Source organism: Colletotrichum graminicola (genome assembly GCF_000149035.1).
Source record: "Colletotrichum graminicola M1.001 genomic scaffold supercont1.35, whole genome shotgun sequence".
Taxonomy (NCBI): Eukaryota; Fungi; Ascomycota; class Sordariomycetes; order Glomerellales; family Glomerellaceae; genus Colletotrichum; species Colletotrichum graminicola.
Window position 1 is genome coordinate 209854 of NW_007361039.1, and position 13540 is coordinate 223393.

At 56.4% G+C, this 13540-nt stretch overlaps 2 protein-coding genes across 2 annotated transcripts; both read left to right on the forward strand.

Moving 5' to 3' along the window:
• Positions 1-1708: 1708 nt before the first annotated feature.
• Positions 1709-5283, forward strand: GLRG_07991 (uncharacterized protein; the record flags this gene model as incomplete). The annotated part of the gene is made up of 3 exons (XM_008098676.1): positions 1709-1887; positions 1952-2653; positions 2712-5283. 3 exons carry the CDS (start codon positions 1709-1711, stop codon positions 5281-5283), a joined length of 3453 nt encoding a protein of 1150 aa, XP_008096867.1.
• Positions 5284-9258: 3975 nt separating this feature from the next.
• On the forward strand, positions 9259-13047 carry GLRG_07992 (HET-s/LopB domain-containing protein; the record flags this gene model as incomplete). Its single annotated transcript, XM_008098677.1, has 1 exon — positions 9259-13047. One exon carries the CDS (start codon positions 9259-9261, stop codon positions 13045-13047), a length of 3789 nt encoding a protein of 1262 aa, XP_008096868.1.
• Between the last annotated feature and the right edge of the window lie 493 nt (positions 13048-13540).

Here is a 13540-nt window from a genome sequence, read left to right on the forward strand (position 1 = left end):
GCTCCAAAAAGGCCCCAGGAAATCCAAGACGGTGAGCCACACTTGCGTGCGAACGATGCAATACTGCATCACTAGAGCCTCGTACGACCCACTTGATTGGACCCTGGTTGGGGGTGTTTCGGGATGGGCCTGTAGCTCGCGGAGGGCGGCATGGGTACCAAAAGGCCGTCTGCCAATCATACCGGCTCATCCGTTCCTGCGCGTCTCCTCTGGCAGGGTTGTCGTCCAGTTTCAATGTCGTGGAGAGTACGAAGTATACCTACGCAGTACTACTAAGTGTATAACACCCATGGGATGGATGGCTGGCAGAAACGAGCATCGAGCACAGAGAGGCGAGCTGGAGTCGAGGGAAGGTCGAAGTGGAGGGAACGCGTTGGTCGATCTGCGATGTCCTGCTGGCCGGCTTGTTACTTGCATGCTCGCTAACGTGTCTGGTTGGTTGGAGGCACGCGTTGAAGGCAACAGCTGGGAAGACAATGACGTTGGTGAGACATGGACATCCCACCGATATGGGTGGCAGGGCAGCAGCTCTTTGCATTTTTCAGCAGATGATGGTTGATGGTGCCGCTAGAGCTGGATTTGACACTTATGTACTCCGTACAGAGCAAAGATAAGCTCTTCGAGAATGGTACATTTTCGCAGCAAACGTGGCGAAAAGATACATTCGAGTTGAGGCCTGTGCTCCCATCCTCCTCCTCCACCCCCTCCACCCTCCTCAGGCTAGACACTAGGGAAGGAGGAGGGGGAAACTTGGCCATGAGCACTTGGGAAGGAAGCAGCTAGCCTGGAATGATTATCTCCTACGTAGGCGAGGTTGGGAAGGGGAAAAGAAAGGGAAAGAGCAAGGGAAAGAGCAAGGGAAAGGGTAAGGCTAAGGGTAAGAAAGGATAGTACCTACCTAGGTACCTACGTAAGGGGGAGGAAGGGACAGGGAAAGGACTTTCCTGCATCGAAACCGAATCCCCCCCCCCCCCCCCTGTCCGTCTTCCTCATTTTTCATCTTGTCTCCAAGCATCATTGCCGTCTCTCCCTCTCACTAAGCCGTCCTTGCCGAATTTACCAATTACCAATACACGATACACAGCACCGTATCTCAGCAGTGAGGCAGTGTTGGTCCTTGAGGCCCTGAAGCGAAACAACAACCAAAACCATCGCTATTCATCCCAAAGGTAGATCAATCATTGTAAACTCCTAGCCCCACAATCCTACGACCCTACCTGGTACGAAAAAAAAAAAATTCCCAACCAAGCAGCCCGCAGTCCACTATCCACCCTACGAGTAGCTCTTCTGGCCGCCTAGCCCGGTCCAGGTCGCCAGAACTAGCCCATGTTCGCCGACGACTGGGAGCTGCGACACATGAAAATCATCAGAGCTCGTTGTGTAACGACTACCTCGCCTCTTACCTTTCCCCCCCTCTGTTTGCTCCCCTACCTTACGTCGTCGCCCTCGGCTTGTTTTTACCTCTCTTTCTCCCTTCTTCCTTCCCCCTCATCACACACCAAGCTAATCAACCTATCTACCTACCTAGCTCACCGCAGCTTCGAGTACCGGCTTCTCTCGTCCCCCGACGCGTGCCATCCGGTTTACCTCGCCGCCCACTTGACTCTTCCTCTCCCCGTCTCTCCGGCTTTCTCGGCAACACACGCGCGCGCATCACGTCACTCGTAAGCGAGCGGTCTGGTAAACTCTACAACGCACAACCTCCGCTATGGAGGCTACCAGCGGCTACGCCAATAGCTTCCCCAAGGTACCGAATGGAAAGATTAACGGAAAGGCAAACGGCAAGATGAACGGCAAGATGAACGGACAGGTAGTGACGGTCAAGAGGAGGACAACTCCCAAGAGGGGACCGACCCTGCTCGCCCGCTCTTTTAACATGATTGCGAGGTTGGTGCACTCGTCCCCGATGTCGCCACGCCCCAGACCTCCCTTTACTGACAACCCAACCCAGGATCCTGACTTGGTATTCCATCGTCTCCGTCCTCTTCCGCTGCCCTGCGAACCTCGAGGCTTGCGATGAGTCCTCTCCCAAGATCTGCAAGCCCTACTTCCAACTGAAACATGCCGTCACACCGCATCTCGAGCCTTACTACCATACCTACGCCGCTCCCTACGTCGAGAAGGCGACGCCCTACTACAACATTGCCAACGAGAGAGTCTTTGTCCCTACCAAGGCCTACGCCGTCAAGTATGGCGCTCCCCGCCTGCAGCAGGCTCAAGCCTACGGCAAGGCCCAGTGGGACAAGAGCATTCACCCGAAGCTCGCCGTCTACCAGAAGCAGGCCCAGGACAAGTATGACCAGACGGTTGCTCCTCATGTCGCCAAAGCTTCCACCAGCATAGGCCCCTACTACGACATCGCCCGTACTAGTGCTCTCCAGACCTACCACGACGTCATCCTGCCTTCGTACCATTTTGTCCACCCTTATGCCGCTCAGGGCTATGCTGTCGCCTCGCACTTCACCACTGAAACGGCTGTTCCTTCCGCCTACTGGGCCTGGAACAAGACATACAGCTTCCTTGACGCCACCGTTTGGCCCCAGTTCCGCGTTCTCTACATTGAGAATGTCGAGCCCCAGCTGGCCAGGATCGGTCAGCGCCTTGGTCGCTATAAGAACAAGACTAAGGGCTCGATCGAGAATGTTTCTGAGAGGTACCAAAAATTCTCCATGACGCCCACGCACCTGACGAGAGACTAACATTTTGCATAGCGCCGCTGCCAAGGCATCTTCATTCACCAAGCCTGCGGCTTCGACGGCCTCCACCGTCGCTTCTTCTGTTTCCTCGGCCGTCTCCTCCGCCTCGGAGAAGGCTTCCACCGCCGTTGAGAGCGCGCACGTCCCTGACGTGTCCGAGGTCGCTCAGCACGATAAGTCGGAGCAGGTCCAACCACCCCCGCCTGAAGAGGATGGCGATGAAATCCGCAAGAAGGCCCAAGAAATTGTTGCTAAGGATCTCAGCAGTTGGCAGGACAAGTTTGCCAAGGCCGCCGACGAGGGCGCCTCCGAGATTGAAGACCGCGTTGATGAGATCTCCAAGCGCGTGATCAAGGACAAGGCCCACGGGGAGGGCAAGGCCCTCGTCGCCGAGCTGCAAAATGCAGCCATTACTGAAGTTGATTCTTTGCAGAAGAAGATCATCGAGCTTGTCCAAAAGTCTGTCGAATCTCCCGAGGGCATCCAGGACGAGCTTTTCGCCGCTGTTCGGAAGGCCGGGCTCAACATCAAGGAGAAGGCGCAGAAGATCCGCGCCTGGAAGGAAGACTACGAGGCCGAAATTGAGGGCGCCGTTAGCGAGGCTGCTGATTCCCACTTCAAGATCCTCGAGAGCATTCAAGACTTGGCACTCCAAAAGATTGGAATGAAGTGGGCCTGGACGGATGGCATCACCTACAAGGATTGGGCCAAGTACCACGAGTTGAGGGAACGCTTCGAGGTGTGGACTAATGACCTCAAGAAGCTTATCATCACCCACCCTGGCCTGCAAGAGGCACGCGAAGCCTCCAACGAGGTTGAGGACTCCGGCATGGCCGCCGCTCAAGCTGCTGCTCAAGAACTTGCCAAGCTTAAGCAGGTTGGCCTCTGGAAGCTCGCTGCCCAGGATTCGTCGGACAACTTCGACAGCGAAACTGCCCGCCTCGCTGCCGAGGAAGCAGAGCGCCTTCGTGCCACTGAGGCTTCTGCCACTCCCTCCGACGCCGTCTCCACTCCAGAGGAAGATCCTCTGGAATCAGCTGCCAGCGTGGTTGAGAACGAGTCTCCCGCCACCGACCTCGCTTCTGACGGAGCATCAAGCTCTGTCAGCAGCGTTGCTAGCGAAGTCAAGGAGAGTCTCAGCAGTGGCATTCCTGCCGTAGCTTCCGCTGTATCTGAATCCGCTACCAGTGCAGCCAGCCAAGCGTCGAGCGTTGTAGTCGGCAGCTCGTCCAGCACTGCATCGGGGCCCGACCTGGCCTCCACCATCATCCCTGGCGACGACCAGACTTATATTGCCTCCACCGATGGATCGTCGCCTGCTGGGGCTGAGGAGAGCGTCGTCCCTGGCGAGAAGCTGGAAGAGGAGATAATCTCGGAGTCTGCCGAGGACAAGCCCGTCGTTGCTGATACCGAGACTGTCAAGCCCGCCTTCCTCGGGGCTGCCGCGCAGTCTGTCTCGAACAGAGCTCCGGTTATGGACGATGACGAGGATGCCGACAGCGTTTCATCCAGGGCTCAGGAGGCTTACTCTGCCGCTGTGTCCAAGGCCTCGGCGCAGTATTCCTCTGCGAGCGCTGCCATCTCTGCCAAGATCTACGGCACGCCCCAGCCGACGCAGGAGAAGCTGATTGCATCTGCCTCTGGCGCCTACGCCGAAGCCATCGCAGCTGCCAGCTCTCGCTACGACGAGGCCATCAAAGCGGCTTCCAAGGCCATTTACGGAACGGTTGCCGCCAAGCCTACTCCTTCCTATGACTGGGCCCACGTCGAGGCCATCGCTTCCCAGCGCCTCAACGAGGGGCGCCTGTGGGCCGAGCAACAGTACGAGAGCGCCAAGATTGCGCTTGGCCTTGCCACTGCTACCCCTACTTCCCAGGTCGAGAAGCTCCTCGATCAAGCCAAGTACAACTACTACGCTGGCTTGGGCGTCGCCCATGCTCGCTACTCGGAATTCTTGGCTGCTGCATCCTCGGCCCTGAGCGCTGCGACCGCGACCCCTACTCCCACCAACGTGGCCGGCACCGCGTCCTCTGTCGCCTCTGTTGCTACCCGCTCAGCCGACGCCGTGGCCTCGGGGGCGCAAAAGGAGGCTCTTGCCGTGGCATCGGCAGTCAGCGACGGCTTCTCGGCAGCTGCCTCGATTGTTAGCAATTCCGTCTCAGCTGGCGTCCAGGAGGTTGTAGAAGCTGCGCAGGCCATCGAAAAGGGTGTGTCGGATACCTGGGAGGCTGTAGTGAGCCGCGCAAGCGTCCAGATCTACGGCAAGCCCACCCCTACCGCATGGTACGACAGTGCCGGACAGTACGCGTCGCAGGCCACTGCCGCCGTTGCCGAGAGCCTCGCTGCCGCGCAAAACCGCGCTGTTAAGCAGTACGAGGAGATGAGCAAACTTGTCTCGGAACTGATGGTTGGCAAGGAGACTACCTACTCGGAGAGCGTTTTGGCTCGCCTGCAGGCCGCCTATTCTACGGGCATTGCCTCCGCCGCCAGCCTCGCCAGTGCTGCCTCGGCCACTGTATCATCGGCTGCTTCTGCTGTGACGGACGCCGTCAAGGAGACTGTGCGGCACGGCCGCGATGAGTTGTGAAGACGTCTCTCTTCACCTTTGACACGACGAAAAAAAAAAAACAGTACGATTGCACGAGTTATAGCACACGAAACCATCTCAACACACGCCTGCAAAGGCAAAAACAAAACACCCGATGACGCTCTTTTACGTATCAGATACCCTCGCGCCTCGAGTCTCGGGGCCGACTTGTCTTGAAGATGTACTTTTCTCTCCTGTTCCCTCATCTGGCTACACAGCAGCCCCGACGCTGAAGTTACTGAAACTGTCTGTCGCCACCCCGTCCTCTGTAAAAGGTTGAGCACCCGATTTCTTGTTCTCGTGTCTGAGGCTGAGGAGGGAGGGGAGGTTGATTGTATTACACACTACGGCAGGGCAAGGAGCTGGCGTTTTTTCTTTCTTTTTCATTTGGCATTGGGAAACCGTCGTGGTTCTTTGGGAATACAATGACCGGCTGGCCCAATACTATTTTCCAAGTTTACTTTTTATGTACGCGCGCGTGTGTTATGTCTGCCTGTTTAGTTGAAGTATATGCCGATGGAAAATAGTCGACGACGTGTCGTTCCCGTGATGTCGCTCGTGAACCGGTGTGGAATGTAGTCGTGCTCTCGATGGCGATTTGTCGAACCGTCTGTGCATGTGCTACAGTCAGTCAGTCCCCCTACTTCTTGGGCGGTCTTTGTCTTCACGGCTGGATGATGTTTCGCGGCTACTTTTTGTCAAGTTACGCCCGATGGGCTTCTCTATCAAAAAAGGGCCGCGTCCTGGCAAGGATCGGGATCCCTACTTGGTGACATATAAACCCGACCCACGTATCCGCTCGAGACAGGGATTTTGCTCGGGTCTAGTACCCATATCGGACAGCATTCTTTTTCTTTCTTTCTCTTTTTTCCCCCTTTGAGACGAACCGTCAACAAACTAAACTATAACCAAAAAGAAAAGCCTACAATGCCGCCGTCGTCTGTAATTTGCCAACGACGTCGTGGATCTGATTACATACGGGGGCTTGCTCCGCGCGAGTCTTGAGGCGGTCAGACATGATGACCACCAGGAGGAATCTCCTGGTCAGCTTATCCAAGTCATCGAAGCGATGGGTGTTTACACAGGCGCCTGGACAGTACAGAAGAAGAAGAAGAAGAAAAATGAGAAAAAGGGGCAATAATTTTGATTCAAACCGTCCGTGGTGGAGGCAACGGTGATGTGGAATTGAAGCGGTCTTCAGCAGCCAGAAAGACACCCCCTTCCCCCCTTTCGCGGGCCAAGATGACGGGAGCAAGTGGTCAACGGAGATTGGCCATCCTGCATCGCGGTGAGTCGCGAGTCGCAATAGGCTAGGAGACCCGGCTTCAGTTACAGCATGTGAAGGGGGGTCCCGAGAAGCGTCCGGATTCGTCAGTTCGTAAAGACAGTCGACGGTCTCGCGGGTGATGGCCGAGCAGGCAGCAGAATTACCGGCATTTCGACATGTTTGATAGGCGGTCTGGTTGCGCCGGGCGTATCAGGAGCGGCAGAAAAAGGGGAGCAGATGCTGTCGTGGTCAGATTAGGTTAGGGAGGCTGCAGCCGAGAATCTACAAGGAGTCCTCCACGAAACGTGCGATTCGCCATTGGCCTTGCGATGTTGAAGACAACGGCAGGGTGCCTTGACACAGCAAACGGGTAATAGTGGCTCAGGTTCTCAGTGTATGGTTCTGTGGACTCAACCCGATACTTGGAGGTTGTTTCGGTATCGACCAACAGTCGACTGCCAGACAAGGGCCCAAAGAGGAAAGCCCGTATAATATGCGGAGACTCCTCATCCTTCTCCTCCTCCTGCACCTCCCTCTCCTCCGCCGGGTACCCTGACGAAAGCCCGTCATAGCTCATGGGAAAGACGGACAATTAAAAGTAACCGGATGCCGTTATGTAGATCTGTTACGCGGTGTTGTGTCCCCATACACGTGAGCTTTAGCGTTTAGGCAGCCAGATAAACAGGGAGAGGTGCCCAACTGCCGTGGAACAGCGGGTGGGCTTCCACCGCGGGACTCTTGGCTGACGGGACACTCGAGGGTTAGGTCTGTCCATGTTCTTTGGCCAACAGTCAATGTGATCTTGAGACGTGGGTGATGTATGGGAGGGGCAGCCTGGACAAGGAGTCCATGAAGATCAGGATGAAGAGGAAGAGGAGGAGGATGTGCTCTGGGACACGCAAAAAGGGACTTTGGCGCTGAATCATTGCTGTGGCTAGCGGCCAAGAAGAGTCAGTCCGTGTCGGAGTGAAGTGAGGTAGGATAATAGGTATGTAGTAACACGGACTAGCCGCTCATGGATGGATAACGCAATGGTCGTGGCGGGCAGGGATTGTGCGGACGGACCGCCGGAGGCGCGATACAGAGGCGGCAGACCGGGGGCACACAACCAACATCGGGCGTATCCAATACGGGGTTGTGAGTAAGGTACCTAGGTAGGTAGTGTAGGCAACGAGAAATGGGATTCCTGTCTTGGTTCAATGGGCTTTTGCGCAGGTAGGCCATGCTGATCACTGTGGATGCCGCAGATGTCTGTATTAGAGATGCGCTCGTTAGGTAGTAAAGTAGTCGAACAGGTTCATAGATAAGTGATAATACAGCATGAGAAGATGAGCATCATGGCAGAGATGCATGGTGCCGTCTTGACATGAAGATGATGCACGCAGCAGATATTCGGTACGTACTCGGCACGACGGTACCTCCGTCTCTTCACTTGTTCTTTCTTTTTATGAGGCGACGTCCTCCTACTCTACGAGTTACAATCATGAAGTACAGGCAAGTGAGAGGCAGGTATGAAGTGTTAGGCTGGATGGTGCGTATACGTACTTGCCTGCTGCCAGTTTTCGGCAGGCCCCGATTGCCCGGGGATCCACTTTGCAGGCTCCAAGATTACTGAACCAATCAGACCAGCTCGGCGCCGATGACCCACTTTGCACAAGCGGGTCTAGCCGAGACAGGCATAGAAGAGGGATCGCAGGCAGCAGCATTCCAGCCAGCCAGCCAGCAAGCAGGAGCAAGAGCAAGAGCAGGAGCAGGAGCAGGAGCAGGAGCAGGAGCAACGCACACACACCACACACACCACACGCACAAGCCACAATCAGAGAATTAGTCTGTCTCACCCCTTACGTTACTGGCTTTCCTTTCCAACATGGCCCTTCCTTTCTGCTTCTGTTCAAGTTAGACGTCTCCATAGCTCCGTCTTTGTTTATTTGTCCGGCCACCACCCCGGCAATATCGACATTAGTGTGGTTTTGGCATCGACATGCATTGTCATCATCACTCACCATTCCAACCGTACACAGACAATCCTCGCCGTCCGTCCATACCTGATGGATTCATTGTCTCCAGTATAGGGCAAAGACCGTCCCGTATACTGTAGGCACCCAAATAACTGCATCCTCCTCCATCCAACTGCGTCTGGTACCAGAAAACCTTGGGGGGAAGACCCCTCTCTTCCCCTCCCCTCTCCTCAATTGTCCTTGATCACCACCACCACGATCCGATCCATCCATTTAATTCCCTTCTCCCTCGCCGCCTCCGCAATCAGCGCAGCCATTGCCGCGTAATCATCTCTGCAACATTCCACATCCCGGGAAAGGCCTGTAAACTATAAGTCGTATTTCGCTTTCACCTACAATTCAACACACACACACTCCCACACCCAGAGAGGGTGAGAGAGAGAGAGAGTGTGTGAGAGTGAGAGAGCCCCGCCCGCAACAGCCTGGCCGAGCTGCACTCCCGGTTCTCAACGCCGACTCCGACTCCCGCCGGCCTGGGGTCATTCTCCGCTCCTCGCACATAAACAAACACGCACACCCGACTATGTCATCGTGAATCAAGTCGCCCCGACACACATACTCACAAAACCTTCTTGTCAGGCACCACCTGCTTGCTCCTTCATCTCCTCAACCGACCGACGTCTTACCTCGCCTCTCAGGTGAGGGGCGTCCCTCATTGTTTTTAATTTTCTCCACATCTCAACCCTCGACATGGAGGGCATCCGCACCACCGGTGGCTTCATGCAACGCCGCCTGAGTCGTCTGTATAATGACACAAAAAAGTCTTCGGATTTCGTCCAGGAGACGGCCAAGGCCCCCGAAGACCCCGAGATCAAATCCCTCTTCAGGAAACTACGCATCCAAAAGGACCGCGTCTCCGTCTGGGGCCTCGAATGGACCGACCCTAACCAGTCAGATGAGATTGACAGCTCATTGTCAAAGGCCGGATTGAGCGAGGTCGTCCACAGCATCTTGTCCAGAGTTCGGGAAACACTGTCCGAGTTGGATGCCCTGTGGAAGAGCTACACCAAACCCCTCGGCACCGTCTCAGAGAAGTCGGCCATAGACCGCAAGACCCCGTTCGTGACCTGGGACAAGGCCGTCTTTGCTGATGCCATCGCCGACCTCACTCAGTCGGTAGACACCCTCTACGACCTTTCCAGAACCCGCTCCTCGGGCCACATGTCGTCACGCTCCAAACTCGAAAAGTCCATGGCCTCCGCCGAGGAGCTGAGGCCCTTCGAATCCACCAGGATGCAGACCCCTCAGGAGATCGACCCCAAGACCTTGACCAACATCCGCTCCATGCAAGCAGAGCCCATGACCGAATCCAGACCCAGCCTGCCCCCGAGGGACATCGTCTTCATGAGCAAACAGGCCTGGTCAGATTTGTCCCAGCACATTGGCCGTCACCCCTTTGCGCCCCTGTTGCTCGAGTACGCCACCTTCGATTCCATCTACTCCGTCACCGGCATTATGCCCCCCATGTCACGCTTCGAGAAGCTGTCGGCCGGCTTGCAGCAAGATTCGCAAAGGGCCCCTGGTACCTGGATCGGCCTGCCGCGCCTGCTGGGCTACTTTGAGGATCTGGAGCACTCCCGCCTCGGGCTCGTCTACCACTTCCCTCCCAACTTCAATGCAGTCTCTTTCGAGAACTTCACCCAGAACCCTCTCTACAACGTCTGCACCCTCGCTGACCTCCTCTCGCGCCCGGATTTCGAGCCTACCTTGGAGGCCAAGTTCCGTCTGGCCTCCAACCTCGTCAACACCGTCTTCGACTTGCACGCCCGCGGCATCACCCACGGCTGCATCATCGACACTAACGTGTCCTTCTGCAACCTGGCCACCCCGGACCTCACGACGGGCCCCGGCGAAGTCGACATCCGCCGGCCCCTCGTCTCCTCTTTCGACCTGTTCCCCGATGCGCCATCCGACGAGGAGCCGGCTTCGCCGTCACTCCCTCTGTTCCGTCATCCCCTGGATCCCCGCACGACGCCGGCATCCCCCATTAACGACAAGATGGATTCCCGAATCCTTGACTTGTACTCCCTCGCCATGGTTCTGCTGTCCATTGGACTGTGGAGCAAGCTCGAGAACCTGGTCACCGACCCGTCCCAACCTATTTCTGAGGCCGTCCTGAATCAGCTGGGTATCCGCTGCTCCTCCATGTACAAGAGAGCTGTTGAAACCTGCTGGAATGCCGTCGACATGCAGCTCCAAGGAGTTGCCGCCGACGAAGAGCTGCTTTCCGCTGTGCAAGTGACCGTGACGCGCTGCCTCGATTCGTGCGCTATTCTCGACAACATGAACTCGCTCGAAGATCGTCTCAACCTCGACCTTGGCAGGAAGACATCCTCTCCTATTGGTACCCCTACCAGGCAGAGCATTTCTGGGCCTTCAAAGGATACACAGGCAGCTTCTAACCCATCCGTCGACATCCATCACTCCTCGTTCGATACCAAAACCCGCGTCTCGGACCCTGATCCCGCCCGCCGCTCGTATCCCTCGGCCGCAGAGGAAAAGCGGCAGCTTTCTAGGAAGGAGGCTGGAGGTGAGTCGATTTTGTGGCCTTACTCTGCTCCGCACACTAACCGCGTCACAGCCGCCCCAGCAGAGCTGCCTGCTGAGACAAAGGCCGCCAAGCCGCCCTCCCCCAAAACCCGGCTTTATCCTCAGATCCCACTGCCTCCGGATGCTGTCGAGAGGTGGAACACGCTTGTGATGCCCCAGGTCAACCAGGCTTTGCGCCACTTTTATCGGAAGAACCGGGAAGAATCCGTCGAAGTGTCTCTCGAGTCCATCGGCAGTCACCCAACAAAGACGCAGCCTACCGTTTTGGTTGTGTGTACGTCTGTCAGCAAGGTCAAGGCCATCCTCACACGTAAGTTGGGCGAGCTATTTGACGGTGGCAAGTCTGGGTTTGGCTTGAAGGTGTGCAGGGGACAGGTCATGAGGTCACGGAAGCAGCCGGGCGACGTTAAGCGGAGCGCAGCACACGACGAAGATGATGAGGGCGCCGTCAAAGCCGCCAACCCCGACTTTCAAGCGCGCCCCAACAACGGCGCCAGTATTGGAGCTTGGGTGGGGGACCGCCACCTGCCGCCCGTCAGCTTGGGCGGCCTCGTCATGGTGGATGGTAAGCCGTACGGGATGACGGTTCATCACATGTTGGATGACCCCGAGGAGATCTACAAGCACGCCAAGGCGCAGGACCCCGCGAAGCGGAGCATGGCGAGGGACACTGATCGTGCGCGTCTTGACTGGTACGCAGATTCGTCTGCTGAAAGCAGCAGCGGAGACGACTATGCTTGCGAGTTTTCCGAATCCGAGTCGGGGGCCTATTCGGACACGGAGGCCACCAGCGACGCCTCCGACGAGGAGAGCGGCGACGAGTCGGGGGGCGAATATGATGAGCCGGGCGACATCCCGGGGATCGAGCCGGACTGCGGTGAAGGCTACATCATCACGCAGCCGGCCATGGACGACGTCGACGAAGAGTTCTATCCTTCGGAGGAAACGGCGAATGAGGACCACCTGGACAGCTACACCGTCGGCAAGGTCTATGCGTCAAGCGGGATCAAGCGCAGGGAGCAGGACGGCCTGATTCACGAAATTGACTGGGCCTTGTTCGAGTTCACCCCCGAGAGATTGCCCAAGGACAACACGATCCCTCGGATAGAGGGCAAGCAGCTGTCGCCATCTTACGGTAGATTTCCGTCGAAGCACGGCAAGTTCATGCATCCCACGAACGTGGCGCCAACATCGAAGCTGGCGGGTCTGGAGGTGCAGTGCATGGCTCGTACGAGTGGCCTGCAGACTGGACTCATCCTTCCCGCCCTGACGAGCGTCAAAATCTTTGGGCGAGTGACACCGAGCCACACGTACCAAGTCAGCAGTGTCGCCGCCGAGACGCCTGCCGAGCTGGCCGGCGACGGCAAGAAGCAGCAGCCAATGGGCGTCCCCGGAGACAGCGGTGCTTGGGTCGTTGAGCGCGCCCACGGCCGGGTCTGCGGACATGTTCTGGCGTGGAGTGGGCGGAAGCGCGTTGCCTATATTTGCCCGATGGACGTGATGCTCCTCGACATCAAGGAGACGCTCGAGGCCCGAGAAATTGGGTTGCCGGGTGGCGACCCAGTCTTTGGCCTACGTGGTCAGGAGGAGGAGGAGGAAGAGGAGGGCACCTACAGGGACGACGAGCCCTTCTCGTCGCCCTTTTTGGATCCCAAGGATGACGATGATCTGGATGTGGTGTCAGAGGAGGGGGATGACGATGAACTGCCGGTGCTCGTCAGGTCGCGCGCGCCTCCACGTGGACACGGCAAGGACAAGCGAGAGGAAGAAGAAGAACAGCAGCCGCAGCAACATAATGATGAGGGAAAAAAGACCGAAGGGCAGACGGCGGAGCCGGAAAAGTTTGTTTCGGGCGACAATGATTTATCGCACAGGATGGAGTCTATGGGCATTGCAAGGAGTCGTAGGGGTATTGGCATGTGCAGCTGACTGTCTGAGGGCCTTGGGGCGCGGTCCCGGGGTCATGGAACAAATACCCCTCTTGGTTATCACTCATTTTCTTGTTTTTTTTTTTTTTTTTTTTGAGTAGATGATGCCGTTAACGAAGTGACGAGACATAAAAAGTAGTCAAAACATATTTCAGCGAGCAAGTCCAAGTGATGTTAATAGCGTATTTCACATTCATGGTGTTTTTGATTCAGGCACAATATGGCTGCTAGGTTTTTGCAATCTAGACGGCACGTGGTAGATGGAAAGCCTAGCAGCGTATAGAGCTGTAGGCGATGAGTTGGATATGTTGTTCAGGCTGGTTTATAAGTTGACCATGTCAAGGCTCTGCAGACTTTCGTGTTGGGGCCATCTCCAATCACGCGGTCTTGGTAGATCACGCTGGTTTCATAGTTCCTAGGGAATATCCATGTGAACAGGATACCCTGCTGGGATGCTAGCACAAGTGTGGGACATGATGTGCGTGTAGTGTCAC